Below are 21,913 nucleotides of genomic sequence, written 5' to 3'. Positions count from 1 at the left end.
GGCAGCCAGATTGTTTAGGGGTGTGGGTTGTGTAAGTTCTGGGCTATTCTGGTTTTGGGAAGCAGGCTGCTCATGGCCTAACCACATCCCGGGCTGGGGCGACACCCGCCTACCCTCTCCCTTCCGGGCACCTTTCTCTGACCCTGACCAGCATGTGCTCTGTGCCCAAGGCCTCCTGGGCCATTCAGAACAGACACCACCATGGTAGCTCCTCACAGGGCTTGGTGGGCTGTGCCCCCCCACACACACACACTTCCCCTCCAGAATCCTAAGCCAGGAAGGCTGGTCAGACCTTCTGACATAAGCCACCTCTCGAGACCAAGTGAGTTAGAGAAGGTCATAAGGTCAGGGAGTGCATGTCTCTATGGTGTATGTATGTCTATATGGTATGCATATTTGTGTGTATATGTCTACGTGGTATGTGTATTTGGGTATATAAGCATGTTGGGAGTGTATATGGGAGCATAACATGTATATGTATGTGCATATGTGTATATGCATGTCTGAGAGCTTAAGTATATATATGTGAATGTGTGCATGTATGTGTATATGTATACACACCTGTATATGCTGTGTACATGTGTATATGCATATGTGTATACATGTAGACCTCTATATTTGTATGGTGTGTGTATATGTATGTATGTTGCCATGTGTGTACATGTGTGTATACTTATGTGTTTGTCCATGTGTATAAGCATGCATGTGTGGTAGTTTTATATATATGTATGTGTGTGCATAAGTGCCTACATATGTGTATGAATATGTGTTGTGCATGGCATGTGTGTATACCTGTGTGTGTTTGTCTCAGCTGATTCTGCCTGGCCAGAAAAACCAAACAGGTTCTGAGTATCAGTATGCAGTGACATGAAGCACCTGTCTATCTCTCTGGATGTCTGTCCCTAGTGTGTGATGGATGACATGCCTGCCATGCCCACATCTCTCCCAGTATCAGAAGTAGTCTCATGCAGTCCTGTGCCCCGACTCTGCACAAAAGGATCTGGGGAGGGACTAGAAACTAATCACCAGAGGCCCACCCCTCTCTCCCAAGGACCATGGCCCTTGTTAGTAGGCTACCTGAAGCCCAAGATTAGAGACTAGTCCTGAGGTAAACCCATCATGCCAAAGCGGCCGCTACCCCCTTACTTTGAGTTTTTCACACCTGTTCCGGGAGGCCTCCAGAGAACCTCTTCTCCCTTCCAACCTCCCATCAAGCCCCAGTCCTTCCCTGGCCTGGTCCCCACACTGACCAGCCACTCTCTGTCCCGGCGCCTGCCCTTCCCCAGCCCCCGGCCTCTGTAGAATTCTGCGCCTTCAACGGGGTTTCCAGAAGGACAGAATGGACCCCGGGGTGGCTCCAGGCTCTCCCCGAGCATGGCCAGTTTCAGAGGGTCACTGTAGCCACCTGCTCCGGGAGAGCCATGCTTGCCCCCAGTCAGCTCCCACCTGGCATTGACTGACAAGTTACTGCAAACTCCAACCCATCTGCACTTTGCCCAGAGCCTGGGTGGGCACAGCCGAGCTCCTACCTGTGGTAGGGGTCTGTGGGACAAGATGGGGCTGCTCTCCTTGGGGGCAGATCTGCTTCCAGGGCACAGCCATCAACACTTCTGCCCCTGGCAGAACCCACCCTCCCAGGGCTAAGGCGGAGGTGGGGGTGGGGGGAGGGGAGGTTCCTCATTCCCTAGTACCCGCCCCATTGGCCTCACCCCTTGAATGACAGGCCCAGGACCCTATAGGGAAGGAGCTGGGAAGGGGGCCATGTCACTGAATGAAGCTTCTCTCTCAGAGACTGTCTCTTCAAGTTTGGGTGAGACAGGTTCAGCCCTGATATCCTCCTGACCCCCAGCATGGCTTTTAAAGGCTCCTAAATGCATGCCTGTGAGGAGCAGTGAGCTGGAAATACACTCAGGGCCAGGCTGTGTTGGCACACGCCTTTAATAACAGTGCTCGGGAGGCAGAGGCAGGCGGATCTCTGAGTTCTACAGAGCAAGTTCCAGAACAAGCACCATAACTACACAGAGAAACCCTGTCTCAAAAAACAAACAAACAAAAATGAAAGGAAGAAAGACAGTCAGGGAAGACAGCCCTTTGGGGAAGGAAGACCCCACGGGAAAACAGGAAGCAAGTTGTATCAGGCATTGTGACTCATACCTGGAATCCAGGCACTCAGGAGACTGAGACAGAAGGATCATGAGTTCAAGGCCATCCTGGGCTACATAGTGAAACTATCTCAAGTAAGTGTGTGTGTATGTGGGGGGTATGTGTGGAGAGAGAGAGGGAGAGAACACATTGTGGGCATGGTAATCCACTTCTAGGCCTCTAATGCCAGTGTGGGAGGTAGAGGCAGCAAGATCAGAGTTCAGGGTAGCCTTGGCTATACAGCAAGTTTGAGGCCAGCCGAGACTGTATAAGACCCATATCCTAGTTAACTTTAACCATCAACTTGATGGTTTCCTAGAGTAACCGGAGAAGGGGATGTCATTGGGTGGGGGGCTGCTTAGATCGGGCTGCCGGTCATCCTGATTGTTAATTGACAGAGGAGGAAGCTAAGTGTGCTGGTTCATATTAGATCTACTGGACATAGAGTAGAGGAAGGGCACGGGGGAGTTAGCTCAGTGGTAGAGCACTTGCCTAGCAAGCGTAAGGCCCTGGGTTCGGTCCTCAGCCCCAACTGAGAAAATGCCTCCCCAAGGTCAGGCTGTAGGCAAGCCTGCAGGGCATTTTATTATTTAGTGATCCACAGGGGAGGGCCCGGCCCATGTGGGTGGAGCCACCCCTGGGCAGGTGACCCAAGTTTCTATGAGAAAACAGGTTGAGCAAGCCACGAAGAACAACCACTAAGCCGCTCTACCCCCTCGGCCTCTGCATCAGCTCCTGCCTCCAGGTTCCTGCCCTGACTTCCTTCCGATGGACTGAGTCGCTGTGGTCATGGTGTTTCAGCACAGTAACAGCACTCCCAACGAAGACACTCAGCAAGCGGCACTCCTCGTTCCGCCATGGTTCCCGCTTGAGTTACTGCCCTGACCTCCCTCAGTGATGGACTGTGACCTGGAAGCGGAGACAGCCCCTTCCTTCCCTAAGCTGCTTTTTGTCAGAGCACCTGTCAGAGCAACAGAAAGAAAACTAGGACTTGTGTGGGGGTCTGAAGGAAAACGGCTCCCATAGGCTCATAGGGAGGGGCATTATTGGAGGTGTGGCCTCGTCAGAGGAGGTGTGGCCTTGGGGAAGTGGGTGTGGCCTTGGAGTGGGTGTGGCCTCGTTGGGGTGGGTGTGGTCTTATTGGAGGAGGTGTGGCCTCGTTGAAGTGGGTGTGGCCTTGTTGGAGTAGGTGTGGTCTGGTTGAAGGAAGTGTGTGTGTGTGTGGGGGGGCAGGCTTTGAGGTTTCAGTCGTTTAAGCCAGGCCCAGTGTCACTCTCTTTTCCTGCTGCCTGGGGATCCAGATGTAGAACGCTCAGCTACCTCTCCAGCACCACGTCTGCCTGCACGCCACCATGTCCCACCATGATGACAATGGACTAAACCTCTGAACTGTAAGTGAGCCACCCCAATGAAATGTTCTCCTTTATAAGAGCTGCCATGGTGTCTCTTCACAGCAATGAAACCCTGACTGAGACACCCTGTCTCATAAGAAAAACCAGAGACAGAAGAGAGAGAAAGAAAGAGGTTTGTCCTCATGGGCTCATACTGACATGGACAGGGTATCTGGAAACGGTTGGACACACCAGCAACTCAGTAGCCTGGGAGAAGAGAGGAATCTGAGAAACTTGCCACTTTGCAAAATGCTTCAGGAGATTTGGTGCTTCAAAGATGGATGTAGTGGCGCACGCCTTTGATCTCAGCACTCAGAAGGAAAAGGTGGGCAAATCTCTCTGAGTCTACAGAGTGAGTTCCAGGACAGCCAGGGCTACACTGAGAAACCCTGTCTCAAGAAAACAAAAACCAAAAAACCCAAAGAGATTTGATGCTTGGAATTCCCGTGTCAGTCACAGTGGTTCATGAAGAGCTGAGGATCAAACCCAAAGACTCTCCCATACTAGACCGTAAAGGATCTGTGGTAGAGCCCCTGCCTAGAATCCCCCAGTGAGGGGCTGGGGTGTGGCTCAGTGGTAGAGCCCCTGCCTAGAATCCCCCAGTGAGGGGCTGGGGTGTGGCTAAGTGGTAGAGCCCCTGCCTAGAATCCCCCAGTGAGGGGCTGGGGTGTGGCTCAGTGGTAGAGCCCCTGCCTAGAATCCCCCAGTGAGGGGCTGGGGTGTGGCTCAGTGGTAGAGCCCCTGCCTAGAATCCCCCAGTGAGGGGCTGGGGTGTGGCTAAGTGGTAGAGCCCCTGCCTAGAATCCCCCAGTGAGGGGCTGGGGTGTGGCTCAGTGGTAGAGCCCCTGCCTAGAATCCCCCAGTGAGGGGCTGGGGTGTGGCTCAGTGGTAGAGCCCCTGCCTAGAATCCCCCAGTGAGGGGCTGGGGTGTGGCTCAGTGGTAGAGCCCCTGCCTAGAATCCCCCAGTGAGGGGCTGGGGTGTGGCTAAGTGGTAGAGCCCCTGCCTAGAATCCCCCAGTGAGGGGCTGGGGTGTGGCTCAGTGGTAGAGCCCCTGCCTAGAGTCCCCCAGTGAGGGGCTGGGGTGTGGCTCAGTGGTAGAGTCCTGCCTAGAATCCCCCAGTGAGGGGCTGGGGTGTGGCTCAGTGGTAGAGCACCTGCCTAGTAGGTACAAGGTCTTGGGTTCTAATCCTAACACCACACACACACACACACACACACACACACACATTTTAATACCGTTTATTCTCCCACTGCAAAAGCCTTATAGTCTCCCAGAATTTCTTTCTTAAACTGACCCTTTTGGTCCATCCTGCCTCCTGGGGAAGGACCTGTCCCACCTGATATCTCCATGAAGTCATCCAGGCTGGGCTGCAGCGGCGTCAGGTCTGGCTGGATCATGTCAGCATTGCCAACATAAGCTGAAGGGACAAGGGTGAGGTTGGAAGCTGCCGGCATGGGAGATGGCTCAGCCCCTCCCCCCCCACACCCCCTTCCTCTCCTCACCGTCTTCTGGGGGCAGCTGAAGGGATGAGGGGCTGGGCTGTGTCATGGTGAAGAGTGTATCGGATATATCCGACAGGAAGCAGTCGAGGTCCAGGAGCTGTCGACCCCCAGGCTCCTCCTCGGAGCCCCCAAGCAGCACGGGCACCACACTGGAGAAGAGCTGTTCGCACCATCGCTCTGGTGGCGGCCACCCACCTTCCACCTGGCAGGATACAGAGCTCACTGTCCTGGTCCTCCACGTTACCCTGCCTGAGGATGACGCGGTCCTCTACCCTGGAGAGAAAGCCTCTCTTAAAGATAACACCTCACTTCTCTTGGGTGGCTTGATTTATCGTCTAAGAAGCCAAGGTCATCCGATTGGCCTCTAACAGCTCCCTCGAGGAAGCAGACCAGGATGGCCAGTTGCCTTTTATCCCAGCACTCAGAGGCAGAGGCAGGAGGATCTCTGTGAGTTCGAGGCCAGCCTGGTCTACAGAGCGAGATCCAGGACAGGCACCAAACTCTGTCTCGAAAAACAAAACAAACAAACAAAAAACATACACCATCCCATCTTGCTGGCTTTAAGTTTTTGAGGCAGAGTTTCATGTAGCCCAGGCTAGCCCAGACTCTCTGTGTAGCAGAGGATAGCCTTGAACTCCTGATCTTACTGTCTCTACCTCCTCAGTGGTGGCATGGCTGATGTGCACCAGCAAGCCAAGTTTTAGTTGTTGTTATTTTTGTTCTTGAAGACATAGTCTCCAAGGTAGCCTCCAACTTCCTGAACTGGCCTTCAGTTTGTAATCCTCCTGCCTCAGTCTGGCTTTCTTCTGTCTGAGACTTCCATCCTGTGGATGCCTTTCCCGTAGGCCTCCCACCATCTGCTTACTTTTCTCTTTCTTTCTTTTTTGTTTTGTTTTGTTTTGTTTGCTTTTTTTTTTTTTTTTTTTGGTTTTTCGAGACAGGGTTTCTCTGTGTAGCTTTGCGCCTTTCCTGGAGCTCACTTGGTAGCCCAGGCTGGCCTCGAACTCACAGAGATCCACCTGGCTCTGCCTCCCGAGTGCTGGGATTAAAGGCGTGCGCCACCACCGCCCGGCTTGTTTGCTTTTTTTAAGACACAGGTTGTTCACTCTGCAGCCCACACTGGCATTGGACTCGTAACTTAACTCAGGCTGGCCTGGAACTCGCTACAATCCTCCTGCCTCACAACTGATCTTCCCAGGAAGAGAAAGTTTCAGTAATCACCCACACCGTCATCGAGGCCACGCCCATTCCTCTCACACCCAGTTACCACACCCATATCCCGTCCTGGTCAGCCAGGCAGACATTTTCGATTCTCCAGTTTCCATCAGCCCAGATGCCCTTCCTTGCTCAAGCCTTCCGTTGCTAGATTTACTGAACACTCACCTGCTTGGGAGCCAGGAGATCCCCTTCCCTGCTGGACTTACGGAGCTACGGGAACACAAAGTTTGGACACTGAATCCCCGGACACAGTGACCACCGGGCCACTCCCCCTCCACCCACAACCACTGGAGTTCATAGTTCTCGGGGCCCTGCCCCTTCCCACCACCCAAGGAGAGAAGCTGGCCCTGGGGAGACCCTGTGGCTACCATGCTGGGACTTTATGGGGTGGTTCGAGGGTATGGGTGAGGGTGGGGCCGCGGGGTCCCCTCCAGGGCTCTGCCGGTCCCACTGACCCGCTTCTTGTAGTAGATCCGCCACTTGTGGTATTCGCGCATCACCACCTCGATGCGCCGCTTCCAGTAATTCCCCTCCAGGACGACAGCCTGGGGGAGGGCAGGGACCAGGGCTGAGCGCGATGGGTGACACCCTACATCTCTACGGTCTCCCCACATCCCGCCTCACACCCACTCCCCCACCGCGGGAGGGAACCGCTGGGTGGACAAGCAGATGGGTGGGCAGCCCATCTGTCTCCGGCTACCTCGGGTTTCCGGTGCTCATCTGCTTCCGACCCCTGCAGAGGGGTCACGAAGCCACACACTGGGCTCTTCCTCCGCTGCACATCTGAGGGGAGAGGGCCAGGTCAGAGGCACCCAGACCTCGCATCCTCCACCCTGGGAGACTGGAAGTTGAGTGACAAAATCTATAATCCTGCCTGACCCTTTTTTTTTTCTGGAGCTGAGGACCGAACCCAGGGCCTTACGCTTGCGCTTGCGCTCTACCACTGAGCTAAATCCCCAACCCCCTGACGTTGGTCCTTTGCTGGTCTCAAACTCATCAGGCCGCTGAGGATGACCTTGATTTCTTGATCCTTCTGCCTCCACCTCCCAGGTTCACCACCCTGCCAATTCGATGTAGGGCTGGCGAGGGAACACACGGCTTCGGCTTCCAGTGTTCTAGACAAGCACACTACCCACTGAGCCACCTCTCCCCACCCCACCCTCCACCTCCACTTCTCTTCTCTCTGCACAAGCTCTGCTAGGGAATCACACCCCAACCTCTCACTGGGAGATTCTAGGCACCCTATTGCTGAGCCACAACCCATCCTCAATGGATGGTTCTGAGCAAGTGTAGTGAGGAGATACATTATCAGGGTGTAAATTATTTTTATTTTGACACAGATTCTTGCAATTTATTATAGTTTGGGCTAGCCTGGAACCACTATGTCACCTAAGCTGTCAACAAACTCTTTTTTTTTTGTTGTTGTTGTTGTTGTTTTGTTTTGTTTTTTCGAGACAGGGTTTCTCTGTGTAACTCTAGCTGTCCTGGAACTCGCTCTGTAGACCAGGCTGGCCTTGAACTCACAGAAATCCATCTGCCTCTGCCTCCCAAGTGCTGGGATTAAAGGAATGTGACACCACCGCCCAGCCTCTCAAACTCTTTTTAAAAAAGAGATTTATTGGGTTTGGGGAGATGGCTCAGTGGTTAAGAGCATTGATTGTTCTTCTAGAGGAACCAGGGTTCAATCCCCAGCAACCACAACTGTCTGTAACTCCAGTCCCAGGAGATATGGTGTCCTCACATAGACATACATGCAGGCAAAACACCATTATACACAAAAATAAATCCTGAAAAGAAAAACAAAAAGATCTATTTGGTTATGTATGTGTTGTCTTCGTGTACATCTGCACACCAGATCCCATCATAAATGGCTGTGAACTGCCATGTGGGTGCTGGGAATTGAACTCAGGACCTCTGGAAGAGTAGCCAGTGCTCTTAACCTCTGAGCCATCTCTCCAGACTGTCTTTAACCTCTTGATCCTCCTGCCTTGCTTCAGCCCCTGGCTCTGTTCTGCTCCCCCCAGTTTCCTCTTCTCTTTGTCACTCTAAGAAATGAACATTCTCCTCCTGCTCCAGATTCTGCAGGTGCCACACAAGCCCACACCTCCCACCCCATCTTCAGTCTGGAAACTCAGCATCTTCCCTGAAGGCCCAGCTCCATCCTTCTAGCCCGCTCCCCTGCACATCACCCACCTCCTCCGCCAGCCCCAGGAGCTTTCTCCCTGATCGCCTGCCCCCTGACTGCCCCCTGATGATTCCCGAATTCTCTCCCTGATAATATTCCAGAACTTGCAAAATTTCCTTACCAGCCCTCAGCGGCCCAAGTCCGACAGGCTGAGGACCAACCATGCCAATTCAACAGTATCCAAGACAGTTCATCCACCGTCCCCTCCTCTCTATCCTTTCCCACGCACCCACTAGTCCGAGTCATTCCTTGCATGGATCTCCCTGACTCCATCCAGCCTCATACTCAGCAGATTATCATTTCTGCTGCTATGGGTCTAAAACACTCCCTAGCTCCCTACAGCCTCCAGGACACCGAACACACCCCTCAGACTCTGTTTGGTTTCCAAATTCCCTCTAACCTGGCTACCCCAGCTTCTCTCTGTCATGTATCCCACCCATAACCTACTCTCTCTTTTATTTGTTCGGCGTATGTGGGGGTTGGGAAGAAAATGGCCCCCATAGAGAGTGGCACTATTAGGAGGCGTGGCTTTGTTGGAGCAGGTGTGGCCTTATAGGAAGAAGTGTGTCACCTGGAGATGAGCTTTGAGGTCTCCTATGCTCAAGCTAGGCCCAGTGTAGCACAGAGCTGCTTCTGCTGCCTGTGGATCAAGATGTAGAACTCTCAGCTCCTTCTCCAGCGCCATGTCTGCCTGTGCGTCACCATGCCTCCTGCCATGACAATCATGGACTAAACCTCTGAAGCTGTAAGCCAGCCCCAGTGAAATGTCTTCCTTTATAAGAGTTGTCGTGGTCATGGTGTCTCTGCAGCAGCAGAAACCCTGACTAAGACAGTTTATAAAACAGGTCCTTATATATTCCAGGATTGCCTCAAGCTTGTGATCCTCCTGCCATAGCTTCCTGAGTGCTATTTCATACCTGAGCCATGCCACCGCTCTTCTCTAGTCTTATTCTACAGGGAACACCTTCCTCCAGCCCTTCCTGAGATTTCCTCCCATGCTACACACTGCCAGCTATTTCTCTTCAGGGTCCATTGATTCAACAGGCTTCCATCACAGACAGTGATGGGATGGCATGGCTCAGTGGTAGAGCCCCTGCCTAGAATCCCCCAGTGAGGGGCTGGGGTGTGGCTCAGTGGTAGAGCCCCTGCCTAGAATCCTCCAGTGAGGGGCTGGGATGTGACTCAGTGGTAGAGCACCTGCCTAGAGTTCCCCAGTGAGGGGCTGGGGTGTGGCTCAGTGGTAGAGCCCCTGCCTAGAATCCCCCAGTGAGGGGCTGGGGTGTGACTCAGTGGTAGAGCCCCTGCCTAGAATCCCCCAGTGAGGGGCTGGGGTGTCGTTCGGTGGTAGAGCGCTTGGCTAGTGTATGTAAGGCCCTGGGTTCCAGCCCCGGTATCACAAAGAGGAATAAGGAAGGAAGGAGAGAGAGCGCGAAACTACAAACTCCAAGCCCACGGGATGGCACATGCCTACTTCAGCACTTGGGAAATGGAGGCAGGAAGGTCAAAACGTCAAGGTTATCCTTTGTGAGGCTGAGTTCAAGTCAGCCTGGGCTATGTGAGATCCAACAGAGGAGGAGGAGAGAAAGACGAGAAGACAAACGGATGGACCCTTGGGTGTGTAGACTATCAGGCTCCGAGAGCAAGGAAGACTCTAGAGGATCTCCCTCCAGGCTTCCCAGATGAGGACATGAGCACCAGGAAAGATGAAAGGTATCTACGAACCACTGGATCCTGTCTGTCTCCTCCCCTGTGCTCTGGACAGGGGGCTGGGCCAGGTTTTCTCTGACACCAATCATATCCTCCGGGCATCTGCTCCACCACCGCGCCTGGCCCCAAGCCCCTCCCTCGGGGGAATCTAGGTTGACGCGGTTTCCTTCCCTGCCATTCACGACCTAACCCTTGGCACCTTTGCCGGGGCCCCATGCTGGGATGAGAGACTCGGGGATAAATCAGCGCTGCTGCTCGGAGCAGCAGAGATAAGGAAAACAAATAAACACGGGATAGATAAGGTAAAGTGGAAAGTCCCTCCTGCCCGCCGAGAGGTGCAAAGTGCCTGGGCAGCTCTCGCTCAGGAGATACCTGGAGGCTTTCGGAGTGCGGAAGAGGAGTGGTGGACGTGGAAGAAAGGTTGCCGCCGGGATGCAGGGAGGGACCTGCGGAGGGGCTGTAGCGCCCCCTGATGGGTGAGATGAAGATGGCACTTTTGCAGGGGTGGAAGCCAGGCTCCCTCCACAGGTCTTTGCCCCCCATTAGGGATTGAACCTAGAGCTTCTACCGCTGCGCTACAGCCACAGCTTCACTGCTATTATGATGTTTTAGATTTTTATGACATTTATTTATTTCGTGTGGCTAGGAGGAGGAGCCCATGTGTGCCATGGCACACGTGTGGCGTTCAGAAAAGAACTTTCTGGAGTTGGTTCTCCCCTTCCATCTTCATATGGGTCCAGGGAACCCAGTTCAGGTCATCGGTCTCAGTGAAAAACACCTTATCCACCAAGGCATCTTGCCTGCCCTGCCTTTATATATATATAATACCATTTCCCTGTGTAGTCCAGACTGGACTCAACCTGTCATCCTCCTGCCTCAGGCCCCACAGTAGCTGAAATTACAGGCCTACATCATCACAATCACCTTTTAAAAAACTTAAAATCTTTTAAAGGTTTATTTATTTTATTTTACATGTATAGAGGATTCTAGGCAGGGGCTCTACCACTGAGCCACACCCCAGCCCCTCACTGGGGGATTCTAGGCAGGGGCTCTACCACTGAGCTACATCTCTAGCTCATATTTACTCTTTCTTTTGAGATATGGCTTCAATAAGTCACACAGGCTGGTTTTGAACTTGAGATCTTCGTTCTTCAGCCTGCAGGGTAGCTGGGGTCTGTACCATCACACCATGTTTTGTTATAAGATGTTGCCACTATGTTGTCATTACAATCATAATGATGATGAGCAGTCCTAGCCTCCCACATCCATGGAGTTCTCCCGAGCTATACACATATGCATAGACATGCCCAATAAATAAATATTACAAAAAGCATGTCTTTAATGCCAGCCCTTAGGAGGCAGAGGTAGGTACATCTCTGTGAGTTTGAGACCAGCCAGATCTACAGAGCAAGTTTCAGACCAGTCAAGGATGCATAGTGAAATGCATAGTATCAGAAGGAGAAGGGGGTGTGCTGGAGAGAAGGCTCAGAGCTTAAGAGCACTGGCTGTTCTTCCAGAGGTCCTGAGTTCAATTCCCAGCAACTACATGATGGTTCACAACCATCTGTAATGAAATCTGGTGCCCTCTTCTGGCCTGCAGGGAGACATGCAGGCAGAACACTGTATGTGTAATAAATAAATTAAAAAAAAAAAAAAAAAAAGAGGAGGAGGAGGGAGAAAGGAAAGAAAACCAAAGCTCACAGTGGCCAAGTATGGTGGTGCTCCTCTGTACTCCTAGCACTGAGGAGGTGGAGAAAGGAGGAAGATCAGGAGTTCAAGGCCACCCTTAGTTGCTTACATACTAAATTCAAATCTAACTTGGACTATATGAGACCCTGTTTTTAAAAGAAGGAAGGTAGGCAGGGTGGGTTGAGGAGATGGTGCAGTCAGTAAAGTCTCTGGACCGACATTCAATGCCCAGAAATTATGTTAAAAAAAAAAAAAAAAAAAAAGAGTCAGGCGGTGGTGGCGGTGGTGGCGCACACCTTTAATCCCAGCACTCGGGAGGCAGAGCCAGGCGGATCTCTGTGAGTTCGAGGCCAGCCTGGTCTACAGAGCGAGATCCAGGAAAGGCGCAAAGCTACACAGAGAAACCCTGTCTCAAAAAACCAAAAAAAGAAAGAAAGAAAGAAAGAAAGAAAGAAAGAAAGAAAGAAAGAAAGAAAGAAAGAAAGAAAGAAAGCCAAGTGCATGTTTGGCCCCCCAGTGGATCCCTGAGTCTCACTCACTGGCCAGCAAGCCTAACCTCCTTTGTTTAAGGCAATGAGATAGAATAACAACTAAGGTTGACCCTTTGCCTTCATATATGCATGTGCACCTGCATACATGTACACAGGAAGAGAGGGAGGGAGGGAGGGAGGAGAGGGAGGGAGGGAGGGGGAGGGAATGGGAGGAAGGGGGAATGGAGGGAGGGGGAGGGAGAGGAATGGAGGGAGGGAATGGGAGGGAGGAGGAAGGGAATGGGAGGAAGGGGGGTGAAAGGGAGGGAGGGAGGGAATAAGGAGGGAGGGAAGAAGGGAGGGAGGAGGGAGGGAGGGAAGGAGGGGAAAGGGAAGGAGGGAGGGAATAAGGAGGGAGGGAAGAAGGGAGGGAGGAGGGAGGGAGGGAAGGAGGGGAAAGGGAAGGAGGGAGGGGGAGGGAGAGGGGAGGGGAAAGGGAGGAGGGAGAGAGGGGGAGGGAGAAGGGAGAGGGATGGAGGGAAAGGGAGTGGGGAGGGAGCAAAGGAAAAGATAAACTAACTTTTGCAGCGCCAACAGTGTGTGTGTGTGTGTGTGTGTGTGTGTGTGTGTGTGTGTGTGTGTGTGCGCGCGCTCATCTAGCCTTAGCATGAAAAGAGAACCACCCTCCCTGACCCAAAAGCCTTCCCAATTCACCTAGACTCTGTCAGATAACTCTCAGAGGCCCAGAGAAGCCACACAAAAAGCAGTGTGTCTCACTGGGGGGGCGTCTAGGCAAGTGCTCTCCCGCTGAGCCACACCCCCAGTCCTTGGGGAGGGGGGTTGTCCAGTGCAGGTGGCGTCTGACAGAGGACGCTGTCAGGCTGAAAAGGGAGACTCTGAAAACTCTGACTGGGAAAATGCCTGACATCCGCACATCTTTTTCAGGTAGGATTTCTTTTTTTTGGTTCCATGTTTTTACTCTGATGACGCTTGCACGTACATACCTGGGCCTTCAGACACTAGTTAGCTTTTTTATGTTTTGGTTTTTAAATCTTTTTTTTTTCCTTTTCATTTTTCTTTATTAAGAAATTTTCTACTCACTCTACATACCACCCACAGATCCCTCGTTCTCCCTCCTGCCACCCTCCAGCCCTCCCTTCAGATAGGATTTCAGTGGCTCCGGATGGCTTGGAACTTATTACACCATGGGACAGATGAAGAACATCCTCCTGCTACAGCTTCCCTAGCTTGATGCTGCCACGTCCAGCTGTTTGCAAGCTGCTGCTGTCCTGACTGCTTCCTCCTCCCCCTCCCCTTCCTCCTCCTCCCCCTCCTCCTCCTCATTTGTGACAGGGTCTCACCATGTAGACCTGGCTAGTCTGAAATTCACTATGCAGACCCAAACTCACAGAGATCCTCCTGCCTCTACTTTTAAAGTTATTCACCATGCATGGTTGCTCAAAAGAGTCTGCTTGTTTGTTTGTTTGTTTTGAGACAGGGTTTTCTCTGTGTAGCCCTGGCTGTCCTGGAACTCACTCTGTATGTAGACCAGGCTGGCCTCCAACCCGCAGAGATCTGCCTGCCTCTGCCTCTTGAGTGCTGGGATTAAAGGCGTGTGCCACCACCCCCCAGCTGGTTTTGAGTCTTAAACAAGATAATTTATTCAAGTGTGGGGCACATGGGTCAATAGAAACTGGAGTCTAACAGTCCCTATCTGCTTGGATGAGATCCAGAGGGGCCAGTAGAGACAAAAACAAATGTATCCCTCCAGGGCTGTGTTCCCAGCTCAGCACAGCCTTTGATCCTACCGCCTCGCCACAGAGGGGGCTGTCCCCCCATACATGACTGTAACCTCCTCTGGCTATTTCATTCACTGAACCCCCACTTAGTGCTTGGCCCTGGTAGATCTGTTTTCACCACACCAGCCATCATCGGGTAGATAGGAACATGGGTTCAAAGCCGTCAGGCAACGGACTTGTTAAAGTCACACTACCAGGAAGAAGCAGCGACCAGAAACCCTTCGGAGTGACTTCAAGTCCTGGGTCTTTTCCAACATGGCTTTATGGATCTAATCCGCCTAAATCACAGCAGGTACCTACAGGATGTTTGTTCATGGACAGGCTAGTGGTGCACACCTTGAATTCTAGCACTTGAGAAGCAGGTGGTTCTCTGAGTTCGAGGCCAGCCTGGTCTGTGGAGGAGTTTCAGGACAGCCAGGGCACAGAGAAGGCTGATCCATGCAGAATTTTCCTCATTTACTAAGTAATGACCAGCGGGGAATGTAAATGCTCCCACTCATCCTGTTTGTGGTACTGGAAATGGAACCCAGGGGCTGGAACATGCTAGGTAAGTGTATTACTGTTGATCCATACTCCGGACCCCTTACTCACTGGTGGATTCTAGGCAGACATTTTACCACTGGATAGCTTCCCCAGGCCCACACTTGGGGATTCTAGGCAGGAGCTCTACCACTGAGTCACATTCCCAACCCCTCACTGGGGGATTCTAGGCAGGGGCTCTACCACTGAGTCACACCCCAGCCCTCACTGGGGGATTCTAGGCAGGTGCTCTACCACTGAGCCACACCCCAGCCCCTCACTGGGGGATTCTAGGCAGGTGCTCTACCACTGAGCCACACCCCAGCCCCTCACTGGGGGACTCTAGGCAGGGGCTCTACCCCTGAGCTCTGGCTCTAACAGGCTTCTTTTACCAGAGAATCCCAAGCAGTTTACTTAGTAAAGGGGCTACCGAACGGGCCTTGAATTGGCACCCATATTGCAGCCTCCCACAGAGCTTTCAAAGTGCCCTCTGCTGCACCTTATCTCCCAGGAGAAAGTGACCTTTGGCACATATTCCTCAAGACCCTCTGACGGCCGGAGGCTGTTCAAGGGTCCCTGTCCCGAGGGCTTGCCCTCCGCACAAGGCTGGCATCATGCACTCTGTAGGTGCTGACTCTACGTTCTGTGAACGGAGCCCTCAGGCTGGAAAGAACCCTCCCAGCCCCGAGGGACCCAGGGCACCCACTCACACTGAATGTACCAGGCCCTCCAGATGGCGTTGTTGAGGCGGATCTTGTCCCGGCACAGCAATTTGAGGCCTTTGAAGTTCTTCCACTTGGGAGAAACCAGTTTGCCACTGTGGGAGAGGATGAGAGGAAAAGATGGGTGGGGGGGACGACGAGAAGATGGAGGCGTTTCTATACTTAACTACCCTTCCCTTCCATCATCTGTAACTGGGATTTCCCCGGAACCCCCAAGTCCTCTCTATTATCTAACATGCCCGAAATTCCTACCCTGAAGTCAAACCGTATCAATAGACATCCAGACCCCACCCCGTATCCATTGGTCATCTCCCACCCAAAGGCAGGTACTTCTTTTTTGGGGGGGCGGGGGTTTCAAGGCAGGGTTTCTCTGTGTAGCTTTGCGCCTTTCCTGGAACTCACTCTGTAGCCCAGGCTAGCCTCGAACTCACAAAGATCCATCTTTCGCCGGGCGGTGGTGGCGCACGCCTTTAATCCCAGCACTCGGGAGGCAGAGGCGGGCGGATCTCTGTGAGTTCGAGGCCAGCCTGGTCTCCAAAGCGAGTTCCAGGAAAGGCGCAAAGCTACACAGAGAAACCCTGTCTCGAAAAACCAAAAAAAAAAAAAAAAAAAAAAAAAAAAAAAAAAAAAGATCCATCTTTCTCTGCCTCCCGAGTGCTGGGATTAAAGGCGTGTGCCACCACTGCCCAGTGGCAGGTACTTCTTACCAACTGTTTTCAGAGTAACACTGTCCATTGGCCTCAAGGGGAAGAGTTTTCACATGCAGTGTGTGTGTGTGTGTGTGTGTGTGTAGAAGGGGAAAGAGTTTCCTTTTTTTTTTTTTTTTTTTTTTTTTTTTTGGTTTTTTTGAGACAGGGTTTCTCTGTGTAGCTTTGTGCCTTTCCTGGAACTCACTTGGTAGCCCAGGCTGGCCTCGAACTCACAGAGATCCGCCTGGCTCTGCCTCCCAAGTGCTGGGATTAAAGGCGTGCGCCACCACCGCCCGGCGAGTTTCCTTTTTTTTAAGATTTATTTTTATTTTATGTGCATTGGTGTTTCGCCTACATGTACGGCTGTGTGAAGGTGCCAGATCTCCTGGAACTGGAGTTACAGACAACTGTGAGCTGCTATGTGGGTGCTGGGAATTGAACCTGGGTCCTCTGGAAGAGCAGTGCTCTTAACCATCGCTCCAGCCCATGAGTTTCTATATGTAGCCCAGGCTGGCCTGGAATTGGAAATCATGTCACCTTATGGTCAGAGAGATGCTAGAGGAGGTCTCACCGCTCCGTGAGGATCTATAGGCAGTGGGTGGCTGCTGGGAGAGGGGGACATGGTTTCTACAGCGGTAAAGACACTGGTAGGGTGCCCATGTTCCTATAAATAACCCCTCAGCCATGAGCCTATGGCAACCCTAACTCATTAGGTAACAACAACAACAACAGAAGACATGAGGTCCAGCCTGATGACCCGAGTGTGACCGCCATGATCCACACGGTGGAACGCTGTAGCACAGACTCCCACAAGTTGTCCTCTGACCTGATATCACACCAGGGCATTCACCCCGCCTCCCCGAACACACACAATGAATAAATGTTACTCAAAATTGAAAGACATGATGCTGGGCAGTGGTGACCGCTCACACCTTTAATCCCAGCACTTGGGAGGCAAAGGCAGGTGGATATCTGAGTTTGAGGTCAGCATGGTCTACGGAGTGAGTGCCAGGACAGGGGACCCCCCCACTCCATTCTCCCACAAGCAGAAAAACATGAAAATAGAAGGGAACTAAGAAGAGGAAGGATGCAGTGGGAGAGGGCAGGAGAGTGTAATCCAAATGCATCATACACAGGTATAAAGATGCCATAATTAAATGGACTCTTGTATAATTAATATATGCTAATAAAAAGCCAGGAAATCCTCCTGCCTCAGCAACTCCAGTGCAGCAGTTATAGGGGGTGTGTACCATCATGAAGGGCTCTCACATCTTTCTCTTTCTTTTGTCTTTGAGAGAGGGACTTACCTAGTCTTCAGATAGTATAGTGTAAGGCTTGAGTGTGTAATCTTGGGCTCAATATGTAGCTGAGGCTGGCCTTGAACTCCTGATGCCCCTGCCTCTGCCTCCAGAGTGCTAGGATTAGAGGTGTGGACCACCATGCCCAGCTTCTCATACCCATTTCTTACACCTTTGTGTCTTTAGTGTCTCCCTGTACCACGTGCATGCCTGGTGCCCACAAAGGCCAGAAGAGGGCAGCAGAGTGCCTGGAGCTGGAGTTATAGATGACTATGAGCTGCCATGTGGGTGCTGGGAACCAAACCTGCATCCTCTGAGAGAGCAGCGAGTCTTCCCAACCAACCAAGCAATCTCTCTAGCCCCACCACCCACTTCTTAGGGATAGGCTAAAGACCTTCCTCAGGGCAGGGGAGGAAAAGAGACACTACATAGTAAGGATCTTACCATGTAGCCCTGGCTAGCCTAGAGCTCACTACGTAGACCAGGCTGGCCTTGAACTCACAGAGATCTGTCTGCCTCTGCCCCCGAGTGCTGGGATTTAACGTGTGTACCACCACGCCTCACTTCCAGTCCCTGTTCTGCTTGTCAGTCAGGCTTCCATAGGTCCATGAGACACTCAGGGGAAGAGAGACAGTTTCCCTGGATAAGAAGGAAGTGCTCATGTGTCCACCGTACATGTGTGGCCATCTAGAGGAAGCAGGCAGTCATGCCTTTCTGCCAGGCGGCATGATGGAAAGACTCGTTTGGCCAAAGGAAGACAGTATGGAAACAGAATGTTAACCTTGACCTCAACCTGGGGTCCACAGAGCGCACGGTGTGAAGGGGTTGTGTACAGGTAATGGCTTCAATTCTAAAGGTCCCTCTGAGAACAGGCCAAGTTCTCACCACCGGGAAGCCGACCGAAGCGGCCAAGATGAAGACGATAAAGGTCTTGGACACCGTCCCATCTCAGCCTTATCCTTCCAACCTTCCTTCCTCACGATCTAGAAGCCAAACTTGCATCTACGTCACTCCGATCTATCTTTTCACTTCTCGCTCAGAGAAGCCCCTAAGGTTCCGCCTTCCAGAAGGCCAGGCTCGGGTTGGGGGTGTGTGGCTCTTCCTAGAATCCCCCAGTGAGGGGCTGGGGGTGTGGTTCGGTGACAGCGAGCTTTCCCAGGAACTGGACAAGACCTGGATCCCATCCTCAGCACTACACACACACACACACACACACACACACACACACGCACGCACGCACGCACGCACGCACGCACGCACGCACGCACGCACGCACGCACGCACGCACGCACGCACGCACAGTCAGCCCTGCTCTCCCAGTGGCTCCCCTCATGATATGGGTAAGGGGTGGGTAGGTGGCCACCTGACTCCTTGTTTCTCCCTTCCTGCTTCCTTGAGTGCATGGGTCATTGGGCCCCTCTCCTCTCTGGTCTCCAAGCTCCAGTATTTGCTTTGGGCTAATGGTGACTGCCAGGGTGTGGGATGTGGGGCGGCAGGGACTGCCACCTCAGGAGACAACAGGCTTCATTACCCAAATAGGCTACACCAGCCTGATGGCTGGCCCCTTACCTGCCATGGCTAGATAAATACCATCTGTCCAGTAAGGCAACATGATTGGGTGGGGGACTCTGAGCCTTCCTGGGTCAGCTTCTTTTGTGGTGTGGGGTGAGTGGGGGACACTCCTAAATTTGTGGCCCCTGTCTGTATCCCAGCAACCATTAGGCTCTGCTCACCCAGGGTCCTACCTCAGCCTTCCGCTGTTCCTCTCCCAGCTCCCTCAGAGGTTTTGGTAGCCTAGGCTGAGGGAGATGAGCCCTTGATAATATCCAAGCCGAAAGGGAAGGATTAGGGTGGATGTATGTGAGGGGAAGGGTCTGGTCTGGTACAAAAAAAAAAAAGAAGTCTAGGGTCAAGGGTCAAAAGTTGTGAGCAATGAGGGAAAACAGAAAACCTCAGCGAGGTGGGAGGAAGAGGGGGGAGGGAGGGAAAGATTTGTTTGTGGAGACCAGAGGACGATCTTTTTTTTTTTTTTTTTTTTTCCGAGACAGGGTTTCTCTGCATAGCTTTGCGCCTTTCCTGGAGCTCACTTGGTAGCCCAGGCTGGCCTCGAACTCACAGAGATCCGCCTGGCTCTGCCTCCCGAGTGCTGGGATTAAAGGCGTGCGCCACCACCGCCCGGCCAGAGGACGATCTTAAATACGGTTCCTCGCATGCTATCCACCTTGGTTTTTGAGACAAGAGTCTCTCATTGCCCTAGAACTCACCCACCAAGTAAGCTAAGCTGGCCGCCACGGAGCCGCAGGCATCCATCTGTCTCCGGGCTCAGCCCTGGGACCACAAGCGCACACTGGCAAGCCCGGCCCTTTTCCCTGTGGGCTCTGGGGATTGGACTCAAGGCCTCAAGCTTGCAAGGAAAATACTTGACCAACAGAGCTAGCTCGGGAGTCCCTCTTCTTTGTCAATTTGTTTATTTAACACAGGGGACTCGCTATGGAGCCCAGGCTGGTCTGGATCCTCACCCTCCTGCCTCAGCCTGTAGGGTGTTGGGATGGCAGACCCCCGTGCCACTGCTCCCTAGATAGACAAGTGCCTTCTTGGAACCCTTACAGCTGTCCTCCCTAGGGCTTCCACCCACAGAACCAGGGAACACAGTGTGCCAGAAGGGCTCCTTGGCAGGGGTGAGGCACACAGGCAGGCATCTGCAGGCTGTCCCTCTCCCTGTCTCACTGACCACTTCCACCCACCCCTGGACCCCCTGCCTGTGTGCCCCACCCCCACCTTTCCAGCTGCTCTCTGGATCATCTCGCCCTCTGAAATCCCAGAACCCTATTACAGGGGGTCTTTGGAAATCTTCCCGTCTGAGCTTGTGTGTGTTTGTTTGTTTGTTTTTATTTATTTGAGACATGATCTCTTGAATCTCAGGCTAGCCTTGAACCTTAAATTCCTACGCAGCAGAGGATAACCCTGACCTCCTCCTGACCCCCCTTCCTCAGCCTGAGTTCTGGGATCCCAGGCATGCTCAACCACGCATGGTTTATGAGCTTGAGCATGGGGTGCTCGCTTTTGTTTTTATTTTTATTTCTTATTATTGGGAGGGGTGTGCGTGCCTGGCACGTGGAGGTCAGAGGGCAACTTTGAGGAGTCTCCGCTCTCCAGCCACTTTGATGCAGGAAGTCCAGTCCCTTGTAGAGCCCGATCTCCCAGTCCATACTTGATTCTTTCACCAAGGGTGCGAAACCAAAGACTCCCGTGTACTTGGCCACCCCCATCCTCGGTGCTTAGAATCCCATTTAAGAGAATTTAATGTTCTAAGCTCTTTGGGGAGAAAACTCGGCACCTAGCTGCCTACAGTCAGCCTCAGAAGGGAGCAGCAGTTCTGGGGCCGTGTTCTGTCCTTTCTAGTACTATTTCTCTATAACCTCTCCCCGTTTGGCTGTTCAGTCTGAGCTGAGAGGCCCAGCAAGCCAACGCAAGACGACTGTTGTGTAGAGAATGTAGGAAATGGGAGACCCTTTGGGGGAACTTGGGAACCCTAGGCTTCGTGTGGCTCATGCCTGTAATCCCAGCACTTGGGGGGGCAGCCTCTGCTATATAGTGAGTTCCAGGCTAGCTTGATCTACCATATATAACCCTGTCTCAACGAGCGAGAGGGCGGGGTAAGGCTATCCTCCGCTCCTCCATGAAACCCCAGTAACTGGGAGTCTTTGGTGGCTAAAACACTGTGCCAGTGTGAGCTGCCTCTGGTCGTCTGAGACCTTAGATGCCCCCTTCCCAGGCAGTCTCATGATGTCCACGGGCGGGGGAGGGGGAATGGGACAAGGAATTTGAACTTTCCACATCGGTCTCAGCGCCCTGAACTATCAGGTTGCAACATGACCCGGGCTTGGGGCCAGAACATGTGGGCCAAGGTTACACTGCCTCCAGCCAATGGGGTCGCGCGGCTCTGCCGCCACGAGGTAGGCCACGCTCCCCTGCAATCCCCACCCCTGCTCCAGGTCCCCAATGGGGCTGCAGGTGCGGGTCTACAGCCAACGGTTCTACGAAAGGGAGGAGGCTCGCTGAAGAAGAGTGGTATTTGCAGAGAGGAAAGATCAAGGCCGGCCGATCCCCCTTTCTCTCCTACTGTTTTCGGTTGATAATTTATCCTGGTCTCTGTGCTCCCGGGAACTTTGCTCCAGGGCACTGGGCCAGGACCCCAGTTCGCGCCCTCCTCTGGGACATGTAGGTGGGGCTGGAGCTGGGCGCGGCTCCGGAGCTCTCAGCTATAGCAAGGGGTTCCTGGCTGCGTTACAGCCTCCCACAGATACCGGGTTCGGGGACCCGAAGCAAGGCAGACTGCAGCACCCCCTGCTGGCTCTGGGCAGGTCCTGGGCAACCTCTTCCCGCCAACCTTGACATAGCGTTCTAAATCAGGCGTGGTGGCTCAGGCCAGTAATCCCGGTGTTAGGGGGGCTGAGATAGGAGTCTAGCCTGGGCTACCAAGCTCCACGCCAACCTGAACTTCAGAGTGAGATTGTCTCACCAAACTAAATCAAACCAAACAAATGATGTGCAGGCAATCGGGGAGTGGGCGAGAAAC

At 52.8% G+C, this 21,913-nt stretch overlaps 1 protein-coding gene across 9 annotated transcripts in view; it reads right to left on the bottom strand.

Moving 5' to 3' along the window:
• Window positions 1–21,913, bottom strand: part of Mlxipl (MLX interacting protein like) — a 48,795-nt gene that overhangs the window by 10,274 nt on the left and 16,608 nt on the right. For 4 of the 9 annotated variants that reach the window (XM_042267818.2, XM_042267816.2, XM_042267815.2 and 1 more), the window contains exons 2-7: window positions 15,336–15,442; window positions 6,957–7,039; window positions 6,712–6,801; window positions 6,422–6,466; window positions 5,039–5,240; window positions 4,831–4,953 (exon numbers count right to left, since the gene is read on the bottom strand). In XM_042267818.2, the coding sequence (XP_042123752.1) occupies window positions 4,831–4,953; window positions 5,039–5,240; window positions 6,422–6,466; window positions 6,712–6,753 (412 nt within the window). In that variant the 5' untranslated portion in view covers window positions 6,754–6,801; window positions 6,957–7,039; window positions 15,336–15,442. The remainder of the gene's footprint in view (window positions 1–4,830; window positions 4,954–5,038; window positions 5,241–6,421; window positions 6,467–6,711; window positions 6,802–6,956; window positions 7,040–15,335; window positions 15,443–21,913) is intronic. The other 5 variants (XM_076560839.1, XM_016002132.3, XM_006971302.4 and 2 more) reach the window with 2 other exon arrangements.

This window comes from Peromyscus maniculatus, chromosome 23 (genome assembly GCF_049852395.1).
Source record: "Peromyscus maniculatus bairdii isolate BWxNUB_F1_BW_parent chromosome 23, HU_Pman_BW_mat_3.1, whole genome shotgun sequence".
NCBI lineage: Eukaryota > Metazoa > Chordata > Mammalia > Rodentia > Cricetidae > Peromyscus > Peromyscus maniculatus.
Note: the sequence above shows the minus strand (reverse complement) of the source record. Positions and strands in the feature narration are given on the sequence as shown.